Raw genomic sequence first — 15276 nt, forward strand, 5'->3', positions numbered from 1 at the left:
GCATGTTTGGTAAAAGATTTTTAGTAACGTTGTTTAAATATTATGAAAATACAGTATGGGTAAAATAAAATGTTGTGAAAATACGTATTGTAATATTTAAAGTTTAAACAACGAAAACTGTTGTTTAAACACTAATACCAAACAGGCCCTTAATCATCATTTCCCATGCCGTGACTAAATACTGTATTATTTTACAATATAGTTTCATTAAATCCCATATTTGTGATAGAGAACCGTTAAAATTTTGGACTTCAACTCTCTTTTATTTATTTATTTTATCTTCATTGATACGTTTGTTGGTTCTTAACTTTCCATTGATTTGGAGAACACACTTTATAATAATAGCAACACCAGCTAACAACTCAAGTTAATGTGAAGGAGAAGATTCGAGATTACTGATAATTAGTTTTTGTTCCTTGAAGCAAACTTAACAACAATTTACTGTTGTGATATCCATTATTCCATTATACCCTTCCTATTCCAAGTCTCTTTTCGATTAGAAAAAATTAATTGCCTCAGCAATTTCATTATTAAGATACAAAATAGGCCATGACTCAATGGCTTCGAATAATTTCATAGCCATGCTCCCAGAATAGGTCATGGCTGAATGGCTTCCAATTATAGGTCCATTCCTCCTTTTGGAGAACCTGAGCCATGATCTAGAGCAACATAATGTTTTCAATTATCATATTGTCATGTATCCCTAAACTACCATATATTCCAATATTCCTAGCAAATTATTAAGAAAAATAATGGAAGAGAGAGAAGAGGGTTCAAACCACAGACATGAGGCACCACAAAAAATGTCATTACAACTAGGTTATTACTTGAACCCCCACGTTAATGTGTCAAATATTGAACTCTTAATTGTATAATGAAAACAATAAACTCAAATTTCTAATATATAGAAATTTCCAAACTAGAAATAGCTCCCTTCTACAGCTAAAGAATCCATCAACATATAAAATCTTTTCAACTGGATGCTGAATTCACAACAACAGTTGTTGTTGCTAACTTGCTACTTGCTTCCATTATCTTAGCTTTTGGGGAAATGTTATTTAATTTGTATAAGCATTAAAAGGATAGCTATATTTACTTACTTATTTATTCATGTCTCCTACTCCTAGTCCTTCTCCTCTTGGGTACTTACACAACAGACTCAAGTGAAAAAAAAAAAAAAAAAAAAAAAAAAAAAAAAAAAAATTTCTACTCTTAACCAAAATATTACAAGACCCAGAAAACTTCATCGTAAGGTCACCAACACAACATAGGAGAAGAAAAGAATTTGAATTGTCACAATAATTCCAAATAGGTTGATGATCTCTGCTCATTTCTATACCCTCTTCACAAGAAAATAGGCCGCCAATAACAATTAACTAGAAATACAACTTCATGGTCAACGATTGATTTCACGATGAACAAAGTATTTTGCATTAAAACTAACGATTTAACAATTCCAATGCGTAAAAGTATATGCAATTTCTCCAAAAGTACACTACACTTCGCTGTTTTGACAATCATACCTAAGTTCTTGAAGTACCACCATGGTCCCTCTCAACATGCTGCACAAGAGACACTGGATCACGAAATCCCCTACTACACTTTGGGCAGACATCAATTGTCACCTTCTTCATCCCAGGTCGATTGCCATTCCTTTCATGGACTTTCTCCACATGCTCCACCAGAGTTGTAACAGAGGAGAACTTTGCACCACACTGTGGGCACTCCTCTTGTCCAATCCCACCACTGCTGCTGCTGCTCTGCCCCATCCCATCCTTTGCGATCTGCCACTTTTGGCTAATTTCACTGCTCAATTTTGACATGCTTGCTTCAGCTGAGGCTCGAACTGTTGAAGCTGCATTAAGAATGCTTGTAGCCCACGCGGAGGAAGATGAAGTTGGAGCTCGGTTGGGTTTTGACTCTTCTTTTCTACTCCTACTTAAAAGACCCATAAATGGGAAACCTGCTTCTGATTTCTTCGGCCCAGGACATTTGTGGTCGGGTCCAAACCTGTGCTTCAAACAATGGTCTACCAAGCAGTCCCTGCACTTGATTGTGTTTGAGAATGTTAGGATATCCTTGCAACCAGGGACAGGGCATTTTTTCTTCTTTGTGACTTTCTCATAATTTGACGGATCACACTCGGTGTTGACATGTGTCTCCCAAGTAATGTTTGGGTCTTCATCAGGAATTAGGCGAACTCCTTTGGCACAGAGTGGGCAGATGACAACAGTGACATCTTGTCTGTCAGCATTTGGACAACTGTGTTTGTTGTAGCTTCGGTGCTCCAAACAGAACACCTGTAAAAAAATTGTCATGTTTTAGCGGCACGAATCAAAAATTCCCAAGAAGAATATACAATGCAAGAGCTCAATGGTCCACAATTTGAGAAGATTAAGGAGGAAAGATTTGAAAATAAAATTCTTGTATACCCATCCATAAAATACAAGATAAGATACAAATGTAAGAAAACCACAAGGAACACAGCACCAGCCATCCTCCCTAAAGCTCAGACATCAGCACCAGCACAAAATAACAACAAAAATTAAATCTCACATGAAGTAGTGGAAGTCAAATGCCACAGTAAACAGGAAAGAATCGAAAGATAAAAGCACATTACCAGCCTAACCCACTAAAGAGCAGGCACAAGATAACAACTACCTTGAATAGTCTGTAATAATTTTAACCGATGAGCATGCCAATGAAGACAAGACATAAAGGATCTAAAATCACTTAATACAAATACCATCACAAAGGAATGTGGCCCCTACATATTTACACTGCGCTTTTAATATCAAAATAGTTATTCTTCTATGTTTATTTGGTTACAAAACAACTACTATTTCTGAAATCATCTAAACACCAAAACGTTGGTTTTGGATAACCAAAGTTACCAAAGTTGATTCCAACTTTTATTTGCATACCAGGATCCTTTAACTTGTTTCCAAAGACAGAAACAAGTATAGAACACATAATGCGATGCCTTAACACTTCCATCTGGAATAAAAACTTATTATCAATTCCACTGCTTCTACTTTCTAGCCATTCAAGTTACATGCGACAAAAGAGCAGCCGCTGAAATGATGACATAACAACAAAAGAGAGAAAACAAGAGCTATACAAACTGAATTATCAAGAGTGGGAAGATTTATTGTGTGCAGAAAAAAAAATGTTGAAGTTGTCATTGTGGGCACTAACTGTGTGATTGGTGCTTTGATATAGAGCTACATTACTGCATGCATATATCAGTGATCCCTAAAAATCACTTATACACTTCCCTAGGGGAACACCAATATTCAAAGTAGTCAATTAATCTGATCATTAACAAAATTCACAAACCTTCTTTACCCACCACCAGCCATGTGATTTTTGATACAGGCAAGCAAAAGCAAAAGCAAGTGCGAGATAGAGCAAAGGAATGAGAGGTTCTATCTAATAAAAGAAAAAAGTCTATTTGATAGAGTAGAAAGAAAGTAGGAGTAAAGGGGTTTCAATTAGCTAAACTAGTAAAGTGTCCTCTCTTTTCTTTTTTCTTTTTCAATTTTTTTTTTTTAATTTCAAATTAAGTCTCTTGTCATGGAATAACGGACATGGGTTCAATTTCTGCCTAAAAAAAAGAAGAAGAGGGTAACCAATTGGTGTGTTAGCCTAGAGATAAAAATAAATCATAATGAAGCAAATGTCATAAGTTTCAAATCCAATTCTTGTATCTATCAAAAACAAACCAGGGGCAGAGAGAGAGATTGTGATCATGCTCGTGATCCTATAGAGGAGCACATCCTCCTCAAATTGTGAAAGCATGCATGCATGGATCTAAACAATTAATTAAACAAAACACACACACACACATACATATATATATCCTGATCCTGATGCGAAAATCAAACAAGTTGAAGGGGTTTAATTTAAGAACAATGGTCATAAGTTGAGAACCCATATTCCAAACTAACATAGAATGAATGAGGTGTAAAGTCATAAAAACATAAATGAAAGAAAAGAGAAATGGGGGGGTGACCTGGCGGCAGCGATCGCATGTGAAGGGCAAGAAATCGATGAGTTTACAATCGTCAACGGAGCAATGCTTTCCGAGATCTGGGAATTCAGGAGTTCCCATTCTCGCACTCAAAATAATTCAGTCAATATTCAAATCTACCTATCTATATCTATACCTTTTTTTTTTTTTTTTTGTAAGTAAAAGTAAACTATACCCTTATTAGAGAAGAGAAACAAAGATATATGGAGAGTGGACTTGTCCCTGGATTTTGGTGTCCAGAAGCTTTCGGCCCGGAACCGAAAGAAAGACAGAAAGAGAGAGAGAGAGAGAGGGAAAGAAAGAAAGGGTCCTTCGGCTTACAGACTTGGAAATGGAGCAGGACCAGAAAGTCTCCGTAATTCCAAATTACAATTAAAATTAAAATAAAATTAGTGTTGGACTTTTCAATGAAACGAAACGACCTATTTTTTTTGTAAGTAAAAGTAAACTATACCCTTATTAGAGAAGAGAAACAAAGATATATGGAGAGTGGACTTGTCCCTGGATTTTGGTGTCCAGAAGCTTTCGGCCCGGAACCGAAAGAAAGACAGAAAGAGAGAGAGAGAGAGAGGGAAAGAAAGAAAGGGTCCTTCGGCTTACAGACTTGGAAATGGAGCAGGACCAGAAAGTCTCCGTAATTCCAAATTACAATTAAAATTAAAATAAAATTAGTGTTGGACTTTTCAATGAAACGAAACGACCTTAAGTTGAGATCCCAGCCCGTGACAACTCGGATTAAATTCACTAACAATTTACCACATATTCTAGCTACGTTTTCCTCTAGTGTATATGTAATTGTTTCAACGAGTTGTTTTTTTTTGTTTTTTTTTTATTTTTTATAGGAAACTAAAACTTTATTAACATAAACAAAAAGAAATTACATTAGCTGAAACAGCATGTTCTAATAAATAAGGGCTCTCCTCAATTCAAATAACAAATTGTCTAGCATCTTAAATATGTTTTGCTAACAAGTGAACTACCGAATTACCATTTCTAATGTGAAATAGGAAAACTATGAAAAACATAAATGTTTAGGAATTTTCAATTAATTTTATTTTGAATAAGATTTTAATTTTATTAAACTAAATTATATGTTTAAGTTTAATTTATTTTCTTATAAAACAAGTTCGAACTTGTCTACAAGTTACTCTAGTTAATTATATAAAATATATTTTTGTTATCAACCTAGTCAAATTTCAAATAATAACTTTTTTTTTTTTTTTGAGAAGGAATTTCAAATAATAACTTGATAGCTTATGAACATAATCTAATCACAAATCTATATAAAAATATAATATTGCATATATTTAAATAGAGGCTTATTTCAAAAGTTTTGCATATATTTCAGGTTTTTCTTCAAGCTTGGCTCAAACTATTTATAAATAGCTTTTTCAAAAATACCTACATTATAATTTTTATTTTATAGATAGTTTCAACCTATATCATCATACTAGAATTAGGATAAGCTAACTCAAACCCACTACCCACTAATTATATACTCCAAATTTTATTTTACTAAAATATCAATTTTTTAATTATTTTAATTATTTCTTTTTTTTTTTATTTTTTTTTTTTTTTTATAGGAAACTGAAACTTTATTAACATAATCAAAAAGAAATTACATTAGCTGAAAGAGCATGTTCTAATAAATAAAGGCTCTCCTCAATTCAAATAACAAATTGTCTAGCATCCTAAATATGTTTTGCTAACAAGTGAACTACCGAATTACCATTTCTAATGTGAAATAGGAAAACTATGAAAAACATAAATGTTTAGGAATTTTCAATTAATTTTATTTTGAATAAGATTTTAATTTTATCAAACTAGATTATATGTTTAAGTTTAATTTATTTTCTTATAAAACAAGTTCGAACTTGTCTACAAGTTACTCTAGTTAATTATATAAAATATATTTTTGTTATCAACTTAGTCAAATTTCAAATAATAACTTTTATTTTGAGAAGGAATTTCAAATAATAACTTGATAGCTTATGAACATAATCTAATCACAAATCTATATAAAAATATAATATTGCATATATTTAAATAGAGGCTTATTTCAAAAGTTTTGCATATATTTCAGGTTTTTCTTCAAGCTTGGCTCAAACTATTTATAAATAGCTTTTTCAAAAATACCTACATTATAATTTTTATTTTATAGATAGTTTCAACCTATATCATCATACTAGAATTAGGATAAGCTAACTCAAACCCACTACCCACTAATTATATACTCCAAATTTTATTTTACTAAAATATCAATTTTTTAATTATTTTAATTATTTCTTTTTTTTTTTTTTGGCACACAAAATGCATCACTCACTTTCTTTCTTCATTCTCAAAATAGTTAAAAAAAATACAAAAAACTAAATAGTGCTTTGTAAATTTATAAAAATACTAATTAGTATTTTTATAAATTTTCATAGGTATTGTAGTTGTGGATCAATTTTATACAATCATATATTGTATGTTAGAAGAGTATTGCTTATTTATACTGTCCTTTTTGCCATCAAAAATCTATTGCCACATCCTTACCACAACTTTGATGTGACAAATTTAATGTAATAATTTAATCGCCCTGGTACAGCTGCAGCTACCAAAATGCAATGTACCATGAAAAGGTTCAAGCAAACAGAAATCAGTGGCCATGCAACTTAATTTTCCCATGATGTGAAACATTTCAAACGGAATCACATTAACTTTTTTTTTTTATATTAAAATCACATTAACTCTATCATTGGATTTCATATAGCATAAATATTGAAATATCCATACAAAACTAGGCATAAAGCCAAAATAAGCACAAAATCATCGGATTTGATAGTCCAATACCAAAACCTTGAATGAAATAGAAAACTTCTCAACCAGCAACATGTACTCAAAACTCAAAAGTTTCTGAAAATATATTTGTCTCGTCATTGTTAAAACCGAACTAGCTCAAGCCTCAACCCTCTGGCTCTCAGGCTCCTCCAGGATTAGCTTACCAACTGGTTTTGACAACAGATCTGTGTGCTCTTGGAATGGGGACTTTGTGAAGCGAGTTTCTTTCCAAAACTCAGGAGTGAGGAACCCATAAGTTTTCAGCAGACATTCAAAAGTTGCCTGTAAAGAAAGAAAAACAAAGACATTATGACCCACAGATTTATAACTAGCACATTAGAAGTTATAACCGTTAACCACCTTTTATGTTTATTTTTTTCCTTCCTGATGAATTAGTGAATTTTATTCAAAACAGACAGATGAGTGAGTGATATATGTACCGGACCATAGAGAAAGGTGACTAATTGAAGGTGGAAAGGGGAGACACATCTTAAAATACATCAAAATATGGACCTTAGGAAAACTTTAATAGTCTATTTATGGTGGAGAATGGAGTTTAGACCATTTTTACAATCCTTCTTTGTGTTTCTTTAGATGATTAAGCACTAAAAAGCAAAGATGCTTGATATTAATTAATTCCAATAGCAAGTAATCTCGTAGATGAAGGTAGAAATTATGCATTGCAAATGCTAGTTACTAGTTATGAAGGCTTATCTAACATCGACTAAGAGTCTAAGATCATGGAGTTAAAAACTTAATTGGCAATGTGTTTCTGCAGTTGTAACATAAAAAAGTCGTTACGTAAAACCATCAACTTCCCCACTGCTGTCTAGGATACTGATAGAGACCTATACAATTCAAAATGCAGTAATCCCATAGATACAGATGCTCACTTTACATGATAAGGCGAACAATGAGTACTATTTCAAAGTCAATCATAATTCACTACGCTGCAGTAATTAAAAAAAAAAAAAAAAAACTTGATACGAGTAGCGAGGTTAAAAAAAATTAGATTTTGAAATAAGAGGGCTAGATTTCAGCGACATTTTACCATGTTTTCAACAGTTAATAAAATCATAGGCATAGAGACATTAAGAGGCGCTATCAGTATAGAAGAAAATCAATTCACCAAAACAAAAAAGAGCCCATTTCTGAAGTTAAGTCATATAACCCAATTCACTTAAAAAGAATCGCATAAACAAAATGGATTATGCTATAGTTATGAAATGATTATGGTATTAAGAAGAAGAGAGAGAGAACCAACCTTGACAAAGTTTCCGAGTGTCTTAGTTGAGCCCCTGGAAGAGGTGAAGACATCGTCAATCCCTGCAAATTGAAGCACCTTCTTGGGAACTCTAGCGGCGACAATCCCGGCACCACGTGGCGCAGGGACCATACGGACGGTGACGGAGCCACACTTTCCAGTGACCTTACAGGGCACCGTATGGGGCTTACCAATCTTGTTCCCCCAGTAACCCCTCCTCACAGGGATCACAGACAACTTAGCCAAAATGATAGCACCACGAATGGCGGTGGCGACTTCCTTGCTGCACTTGACGCCAAGTCCAACGTGGCCGTTACCGTCACCGACGACGACGAAGGCCTTGAAACGGGTACGCTGACCGGCACGGGTTTGCTTCTGAACAGGCATGATTTTCATGACCTCGTCCTTGAGGGCAGGGCAGAGCTCGTCGATGATTTGGTACTCCTTGATTGGGAGGGAATGGAGGTAGATCTGCTCCAAAGACTTAATCTTGTTGGATTTGACGAGACGTCCGAGCTTCGTGACTGGGACCCACTTCTCCTCCTCCTCGCGACGGGCCCTGCGCCTTCCACCGCGTCCCCTGTCTCCCCTGGGACGTCCTCCGCCGAAGCCTCGGCCGAACCCACCGCGTTCTCCTCCACCACGCTCAGCCATGATTTCTTTTGGAAATGAGAGAGAGAGAGAGAGTAGAGCAGTGAACTGATGAAGGAAGGAGAAACCCTAGCAGAGCATATGAGAGATTTTTATATGTGGTGTGGTGTGGATTGCATCATCTAGGGTTTTGGAGGTGTGGGTTTAGGATGATGTTTGGTTCTGCGGATTAGTGAATTTTAGGGCTTTTGGCGGTGCTTCTATGTTGGGCTCACTAAGTGGGCCAACACAACTATTACACTTAGCCCAAAATAAAACCCAGAAACACTTCTCCAGTTTTGAATTTCGACTTTGGAACACAATTTAATTATCAAATCCTAGTTATTATTATTTTTTTTTAATACAGATACATAGGTTTTTTTTTTTTCCTTTTTTAATTATCCTTATTATAGATACTTAGGATTTGAACCCATGAGTCCACTCCATGATGATTACTTTGGTTCTGGTCTCATATTTTATTATCATGTTCATGGAGACAGTATATAAAATAAAAATACTTGACCTTTTTCTCCCAAAAATATGTCCTATTAGTACTAGATTTGTGCTTTGGTTTTGGTCAGAACTAGTACACTTGTTCCTATAATTGAGCACAAAGCTGTAATTTCACTCATATGTAATTGATTGGTTCTTCAAATTTCATAGATAATTGTCTCAACTCAAATGCCTGGGATGTAGTTTACCAAGACCCAAGAAGATAACCAACCAGTGCATAATACCCTAACATGAATCAAAGCTAGAATCCTGTGCTCAGACGTAAAGCTCCATATGATATGATCAAAAGAAGAACTTCAGATTGCGCAAGTACACTCGTTTGGTTTTGCTGAAGAAAATAAAATCATATCAAATAATAATAAAAAAATTATATATCTTACTTTTTAGGTTCAGCTTTCGTCTGTCTCTCTAGTCATTCCAAACCAAATAACAAGGGGAAATCATATTATGTAAAATAGAGTCTCCAACATATGTAGAGACTTGGGCAGAATACAATTCATTTGAAGGTAAGAAAAATAGTACATGTATATGCGTAGTTCACAAGCAGATTGTAATGGACTATGGACATGCATCTAATTTGCCACATACAACTTCTGAAATAACTTCATTACTTTCAATTCTGAGCCTATAGTATGACAAAAGCTCGATAGAGTAGTCCTTTTCTCTTTTGAGGACTCCCCTTGCATTAAGTCTTACTACCTAATTTTGCTTCCAACTCAAAACAGATTACAATATGTGATTTCTCATAAAACCCTTTTTTCTGGTACAGAACAAGTGGGCAGATCTTCCTAGTCTACAACACTAACCAGCCTGAACCAATGTGTAAGGACATGAGATGCATGCCATCTTCTATGTGGAATTCAGAAATCGAGCTTCAACATTTAAAATATGACTCCCATTCTTTCATGATAATGAGGATTTCACAATTTCCAGAGCCCTCCTATTGGTTCACAGCATAAAAACTCGTATGACAATCATCCGTCACTTCTGCCTTATTTCTTGAAGCATTTCCACTACCTTTTTCATTTTTGGTCGTTTGGCTGGTGTACTGTCAGTGCAGAGTAATGCAACCTTCAGAGCTGCAAGCATTTCCTTCCTCCAACCAAAGGAAACTGTACTAAGTTTCGCATCAAGTATCTGCTCTGGGGTTTCCCCTCTTGCTGGAGCACTATGAACCCACTTCACCAAGTCTACCCCTTCACCAAAAGCCTCATCAACTGGCAGTCGGGTAGTAAGGATCTCAAGCAAAACTACACCATAGCTATAGACATTTCCTGGTGCTGTAACTTGCATTGTATATGCATATTCTGAAGGCAAAAACACACACACACAAAAAAATAAAATAAAATAAGGTTCAAAATGAGAGAAGGGAGCGGGTGGTGTAACAATTTCATAGAAGCAAGACTACAGTATTTATACATGAGCTATCAATTGTAGAATGACTGAAGTTTGACTGCTAACTGCCATAAGAAATACCTGGTGGAATATAGCCAAATGAGCCTGCAACTGCACTAATACTTGCAGTGCCTCTGCATGGATCTAAGAGCTTTGATATCTCAATCTCCCCCACCAAAGGCTTGAAGTCAGCATCCAAAAGAACATTCCCAGAAGATATGTCGAGATGGATAATTGCGACATGATGAAGGAAAGCTAACCCTTCTGCCACTCCAACAGCAATGGAGAGTCGTGTAGGCCAGTCAGGTTGATATTCAGGTTGTTTGCTAGATTCATGAAGAAGCTGGGCTAGGGTCCCATTGGGTAAGTAATGATGTAGTAAAAGGGCAACATCTTCATAGATAACAAATCCAATGGGTCGCATTAGATTATCGTGACAAAGTTTGCTCAGCCTTTCAAGCTCTCTAATCATCTTGTTCTGGTGATGAATTATAGTCCGATCCATGGATTTCAGTCTCTTAACTGATAGAATCAGCCCAGAAGGCATAACTGCCTTGTAAACTGTGCTGAAAGTCCCACTTATGAGTTTATTTGCGTCCTTCAACGTCGCTTTCACAACTGCATCAAGATCTACTGCTTGCCTGAGATTCTCAACAAACACATTGCCTGCTATTATCGCTGGTCGATTGTTGGTTCCATCATCTTCAATCCCTGCAGCTTTGGCTGCTTTTTCTTGTCTCTCTCTTATCATAAACAGCAGAACAACCACAGTTACAGATAAAAAAACTGCCAAACCAGAACCAATAACAGCTAGTATGATCTTGTAAGAAACCTTGTGATGGTAATTCTCATGGCCAGAATCACTAGAGGTTCCACATGCAGAGCTCAATGGCTCTCCACAGAGCCCTTTGTTACGTAAAAAGCTTGAATTTGGACTCTTTTGGAATGGTACAAAGTTGGGTATTGGGCCAGTGAGCAGATTATTAGAGAAATTAACCTCTATCAGGCTCAACATGCCCTTGAGTGCAGATGGGATATTACCAGAGAGCCGATTATTAGAGACATCCAGAGAAACCAGCTTGTCTAGTTTCCCTAACTCAATGGGCAGTGGACCATGGAGATGGTTGAAGCTCAAATTTAACGCAATCTGTAAGTTTTTTATATGACCAATCTCAGGAGGGATCGTTCCAGTTAAGTAGTTACTGCCCATTTCCAACTCAAGCAGTTTCACACAGTTTCCAATTTCATGAGGTATCTCCCCTTGTATTGAATTCTGACCCAAAATCAAGTACTGCAATCTTGTCATGTTGCATATTTCATTTGGTATAGTGCCATTAAATCTATTATTGCTCAGATCAAGCTTGTTAAGACTCCTGCACCCAAGAATTGATTTTGGGATATCCCCAAACAAACTGTTGCCAGAGAGAATCAATTCCTGCAGATTCATGAGCTGTCCAAGTTCCAGAGGAATAGGACCAGTAAACCCATTAGAGGCCAAATTTAGGAGGGTGAGATTAGAGCATCGACCAAACTCCGGGACAACCTCACCAGAGAGCTTGTTGTTGTCTGCCTCAAAGTATGTAAGGCTACTAATATTTCCAATTGCCTTTGGAATGATGCCTACAAGATCATTGTTGCCTATTCGGATACTAGAAAGGCCTTTGCAGTTCCCAATTTCATCAGGAAGATCGCCACTCAATCCATTCAGGGTCAGAATCAGAACTAGCAGCTTTCCTGAAGCAAAAATGCTCTTAGGTATCGAGCCTTCGAGGTGGTTGGAATGCAGATTCAGCAATTCAAGCTCAGAAACTGAGCCCAGATTATCTGGAATTTTACCCACTAAAGCATTCTCATAGGCTGTGAAAACTCTCAGGTGAGTCAAATTCCCCACCCAAAATGGGATGGAACCACTCAATTTATTACTAGAAATTTGAAAAGCCTGTAACTTTTCTAGTCTATGGAGCTCATCTGGTATTTCTCCTACAAGAAAGTTACTGGAGAGGTTCAATGTTTTAAGGTTTGTGAGACTAGCCAATTCTATAGGAATGGAGCCCTCAAACTTATTGGATGACAAATCGAGAAATTCAAGGTCAGATAAATTTCCAAAAGCTGAAGGAATCGACCCATCAAAATCATTATAAGAAAGGTCAAGCCACTTCAAAGCTTTGAGCTCAGAAATCAGAGTCACATTACCTCGGAGTTGAAGGCGAGAAAGATCGAGCCTTTCCACCGTTGAATTGTTCCAACTGCAATAAATGCGGGTCCAAGAGCAGTAATCTGAGCTGTTGACACCCCAACCAGGTACTACAAGCTCTTTGTTAATAGCCAACAATGTAGTTTGATCACCGAGCTCAGCACCCACTAGCTCTGACACAAACCCAACTAGCAGAAGAGAGAAGAAGCGCAAAATTGCCATTAGAATACCACTTCTCTTTACAGTTACTTCTTTCTCAAAAATTTCCCTTTCTTGCTGTTTGCATCACCCACTTCAATGGACAATCAGAGCTCCTGGCGAGAACCATAGAAGACATTCACCAAGAAAAGAAAAATAAAATAATACCCAGAAATCCAATACCCAAGTTACTTGTAAAGAAAACCCATTTGAGATTCCCGTGAATTGCAGAGCACACCGATTCCTTAGTTTCAGGGGGAGGCAGGTGTACCAACCAATCGGGATTTAGGACCAAAACTCAAAGACCCATATATGTTTTTGACAAAGAGCTTCAAAGAACAAAAAAAAGAGGGCTTAGAAACAAACAACTAAAAAACAAAAGAGCTACAAAAGGACTTGCATTATTTACGGAACATTTGTTGAGCCTAGCCTGGAATGGCAATCCTATTATCAAAAGAGAACATGGTTTGCACTTTGCAGAGCCAAGCAAAGAAAATGACTGAAGATAGGTAAGGCTGCTATGCCTCTGCTGCCAATGAAAGTAAAGAAATGACTGAGAGAGGAAAAGAGTACTGAGTACGTATCGGTACAGGGTTCACGGACCAGGAGTTTTTATCTTTCTCAAGAACAGAGAGAGAGAGAGAGATTTGTGGGTCTGTGACTGTGTCTGTGAGAACAGGTTAGAAAGGAAATTCTGCTCACGTAGGCTTTCACGAGAACTGAGCAGTCATGAGTGAACGAATTTAAGGCTACTTTTTTTATCGAGGCAGAATTTAAGGCTACTTAAATCATAATAAACACTCACTCACTGCAACTATCAATGTATCATTCATGGGATACCAAATCTAATGTATGAGTAATGTAATATTTTATGTTCATCAAAAAAGAGTAATGTAATATTTTACTCTCAACTCTCAAGCTCATTTTCAACCAAACCAACAACCATTTTTCACCCCATCAAAAAAAAAAAAAAAAAAAAAAAAAAAAACTATTTTTCACTACTCTTTTTTTACCATATTATATATATATATATATATGATTACTTACATGTCATTGATGTTTAATAAAAGTGATGTTAATGATAAACAAAATAATGCTACTCTAATTATAATATGTCAGGTTAACAATTACAATGAGTATTGTGTTTCTATTGTGTTTAATTTTTCACTAAAACTTAAAGAATATTATAAAGGAGAATGTCACTTTTTTTGATACATCAAGTCATCAATAGTTAAAAGTTGGAGGTTTTAACTCTGTCGAAAACACAAAAATATGACATTTGAGCTATAAGTTTTTTTGGCAAAGGAGAACATTGCTTGGAACTTCCTTTTGCAATGCAAACACAAATAATCCATCACTTGGAACACAAACTTGTAGGCAAACGAACCCATTCCAATTTTTCACATCAAGCAGAGGAGGCAAGAACACGTGGCGATGCTTATGATTGTGGTGGCATTGAATCCAGTGTTGAATGTGGAGCAATAGAGACCAACGTTTTTATCTGGTGTGGGAGATATGTGATTGTTTGATTACTGTAAGATGTGATAGTGTAAGATGTATTTGGTTTCAACTTTGTCGTGTACACAACTTTTTTATTCATTGAGATAATAAGTTGTAAGTGTGATGAACAATCACGTAACTCTATTTTTATTTTCCAACACTCAGAACCTATTACTTTAACACAGGAAGTGAAAATATTTATGAATTATCCCAAGACTTGTTCATTTGGTTTAATGTGAAGTGTAATTTTTTAGTTGGATTTCAATTGCTTAGATGATTAATATACATGTATTATTTTTATTGGGCTACGTAATAAACATTATATGGATTACATATTCACCAAATACACGTGATACGCTCCCCTAAGCTTTACTCTTTTCAAGCATTCAAAGATGGCCTCAAGTCAAGCTTAGTTTAATTTTCTTGAAAACTGTCAAAACTAAATCAAAACATTACTTCAAAAAACTTATTTCAATCTTATCCACACACACACACACACACAAAAAAACTTATTTCAATGGTTCAAACTAATGAAGTTGATTTAGTTTCTTGAAAAATGAAATTTAAAAACAAAAAAACAAAAAAAAAAAAAAAAAAACTTTGTTTCGATGAGCAAAATTTACCATACATAAGAAAACCTTATTTCAAAAGTTCAACAAAAATTAATTTATTTTTAAGATTCTACTCCTAAATTCCAAGTCTTTCAATCGAGAAAAATGAAGAACAGTG

The 15276-nt window shown here is 35.6% G+C and overlaps 3 protein-coding genes across 3 annotated transcripts; all 3 read right to left on the reverse strand.

Annotated features, from left to right (window-relative positions):
• Positions 1-1270: 1270 nt before the first annotated feature.
• On the reverse strand, positions 1271-4414 carry LOC112027911 (zinc finger AN1 and C2H2 domain-containing stress-associated protein 11). The gene is made up of 2 exons (XM_024060552.2): positions 4016-4414; positions 1271-2300 (listed from the first exon to the last, which is right to left on the reverse strand). Exons 1-2 carry the CDS (start codon positions 4112-4114, stop codon positions 1524-1526), a joined length of 876 nt encoding a protein of 291 aa, XP_023916320.1. The 5' UTR covers positions 4115-4414; the 3' UTR covers positions 1271-1523.
• Positions 4415-6753: 2339 nt separating this feature from the next.
• On the reverse strand, positions 6754-8903 carry LOC112027942 (small ribosomal subunit protein uS5x). Its single transcript, XM_024060589.2, has 2 exons — positions 8118-8903; positions 6754-7135 (listed from the first exon to the last, which is right to left on the reverse strand). Exons 1-2 carry the CDS (start codon positions 8769-8771, stop codon positions 6971-6973), a joined length of 819 nt encoding a protein of 272 aa, XP_023916357.2. The 5' UTR covers positions 8772-8903; the 3' UTR covers positions 6754-6970.
• Positions 8904-9705: 802 nt separating this feature from the next.
• On the reverse strand, positions 9706-13813 carry LOC112027936 (leucine-rich repeat receptor-like tyrosine-protein kinase PXC3). Its single transcript, XM_024060579.2, has 2 exons — positions 10737-13813; positions 9706-10567 (listed from the first exon to the last, which is right to left on the reverse strand). The coding sequence occupies exons 1-2, from the start codon at positions 13069-13071 to the stop codon at positions 10242-10244; spliced, it is 2661 nt and encodes an 886-aa protein (XP_023916347.2). The 5' UTR covers positions 13072-13813; the 3' UTR covers positions 9706-10241.
• Positions 13814-15276: the final 1463 nt, after the last annotated feature.

The sequence above is a fragment of the Quercus suber genome, unplaced genomic scaffold, assembly GCF_002906115.3.
Source record: "Quercus suber isolate HL8 unplaced genomic scaffold, Cork oak 2.0 scaffold_477, whole genome shotgun sequence".
NCBI classification, from domain to species: Eukaryota; Viridiplantae; Streptophyta; class Magnoliopsida; order Fagales; family Fagaceae; genus Quercus; species Quercus suber.

Coding starts and splice junctions, on each gene's coding strand:
- LOC112027911 (XM_024060552.2), bottom strand. CDS start 4,114: ATGGGAACTCCTGAATTCCCAGATCTCGGAAAGCATTGCTCCGTTGAC. Junction 2,301..4,015: donor CATGCGATCGCTGCCGCCAG/GTCACCCCCCCA, acceptor ATTTTTTTACAG/GTGTTCTGTTTGGAGCACCG.
- LOC112027942 (XM_024060589.2), bottom strand. CDS start 8,771: ATGGCTGAGCGTGGTGGAGGAGAACGCGGTGGGTTCGGCCGAGGCTTC. Junction 7,136..8,117: donor CACTCGGAAACTTTGTCAAG/GTTGGTTCTCTC, acceptor CTTTCTTTACAG/GCAACTTTTGAATGTCTGCT.
- LOC112027936 (XM_024060579.2), bottom strand. CDS start 13,071: ATGGCAATTTTGCGCTTCTTCTCTCTTCTGCTAGTTGGGTTTGTGTCA. Junction 10,568..10,736: donor ATTTGGCTATATTCCACCAG/GTATTTCTTATG, acceptor TTTTGCCTTCAG/AATATGCATATACAATGCAA.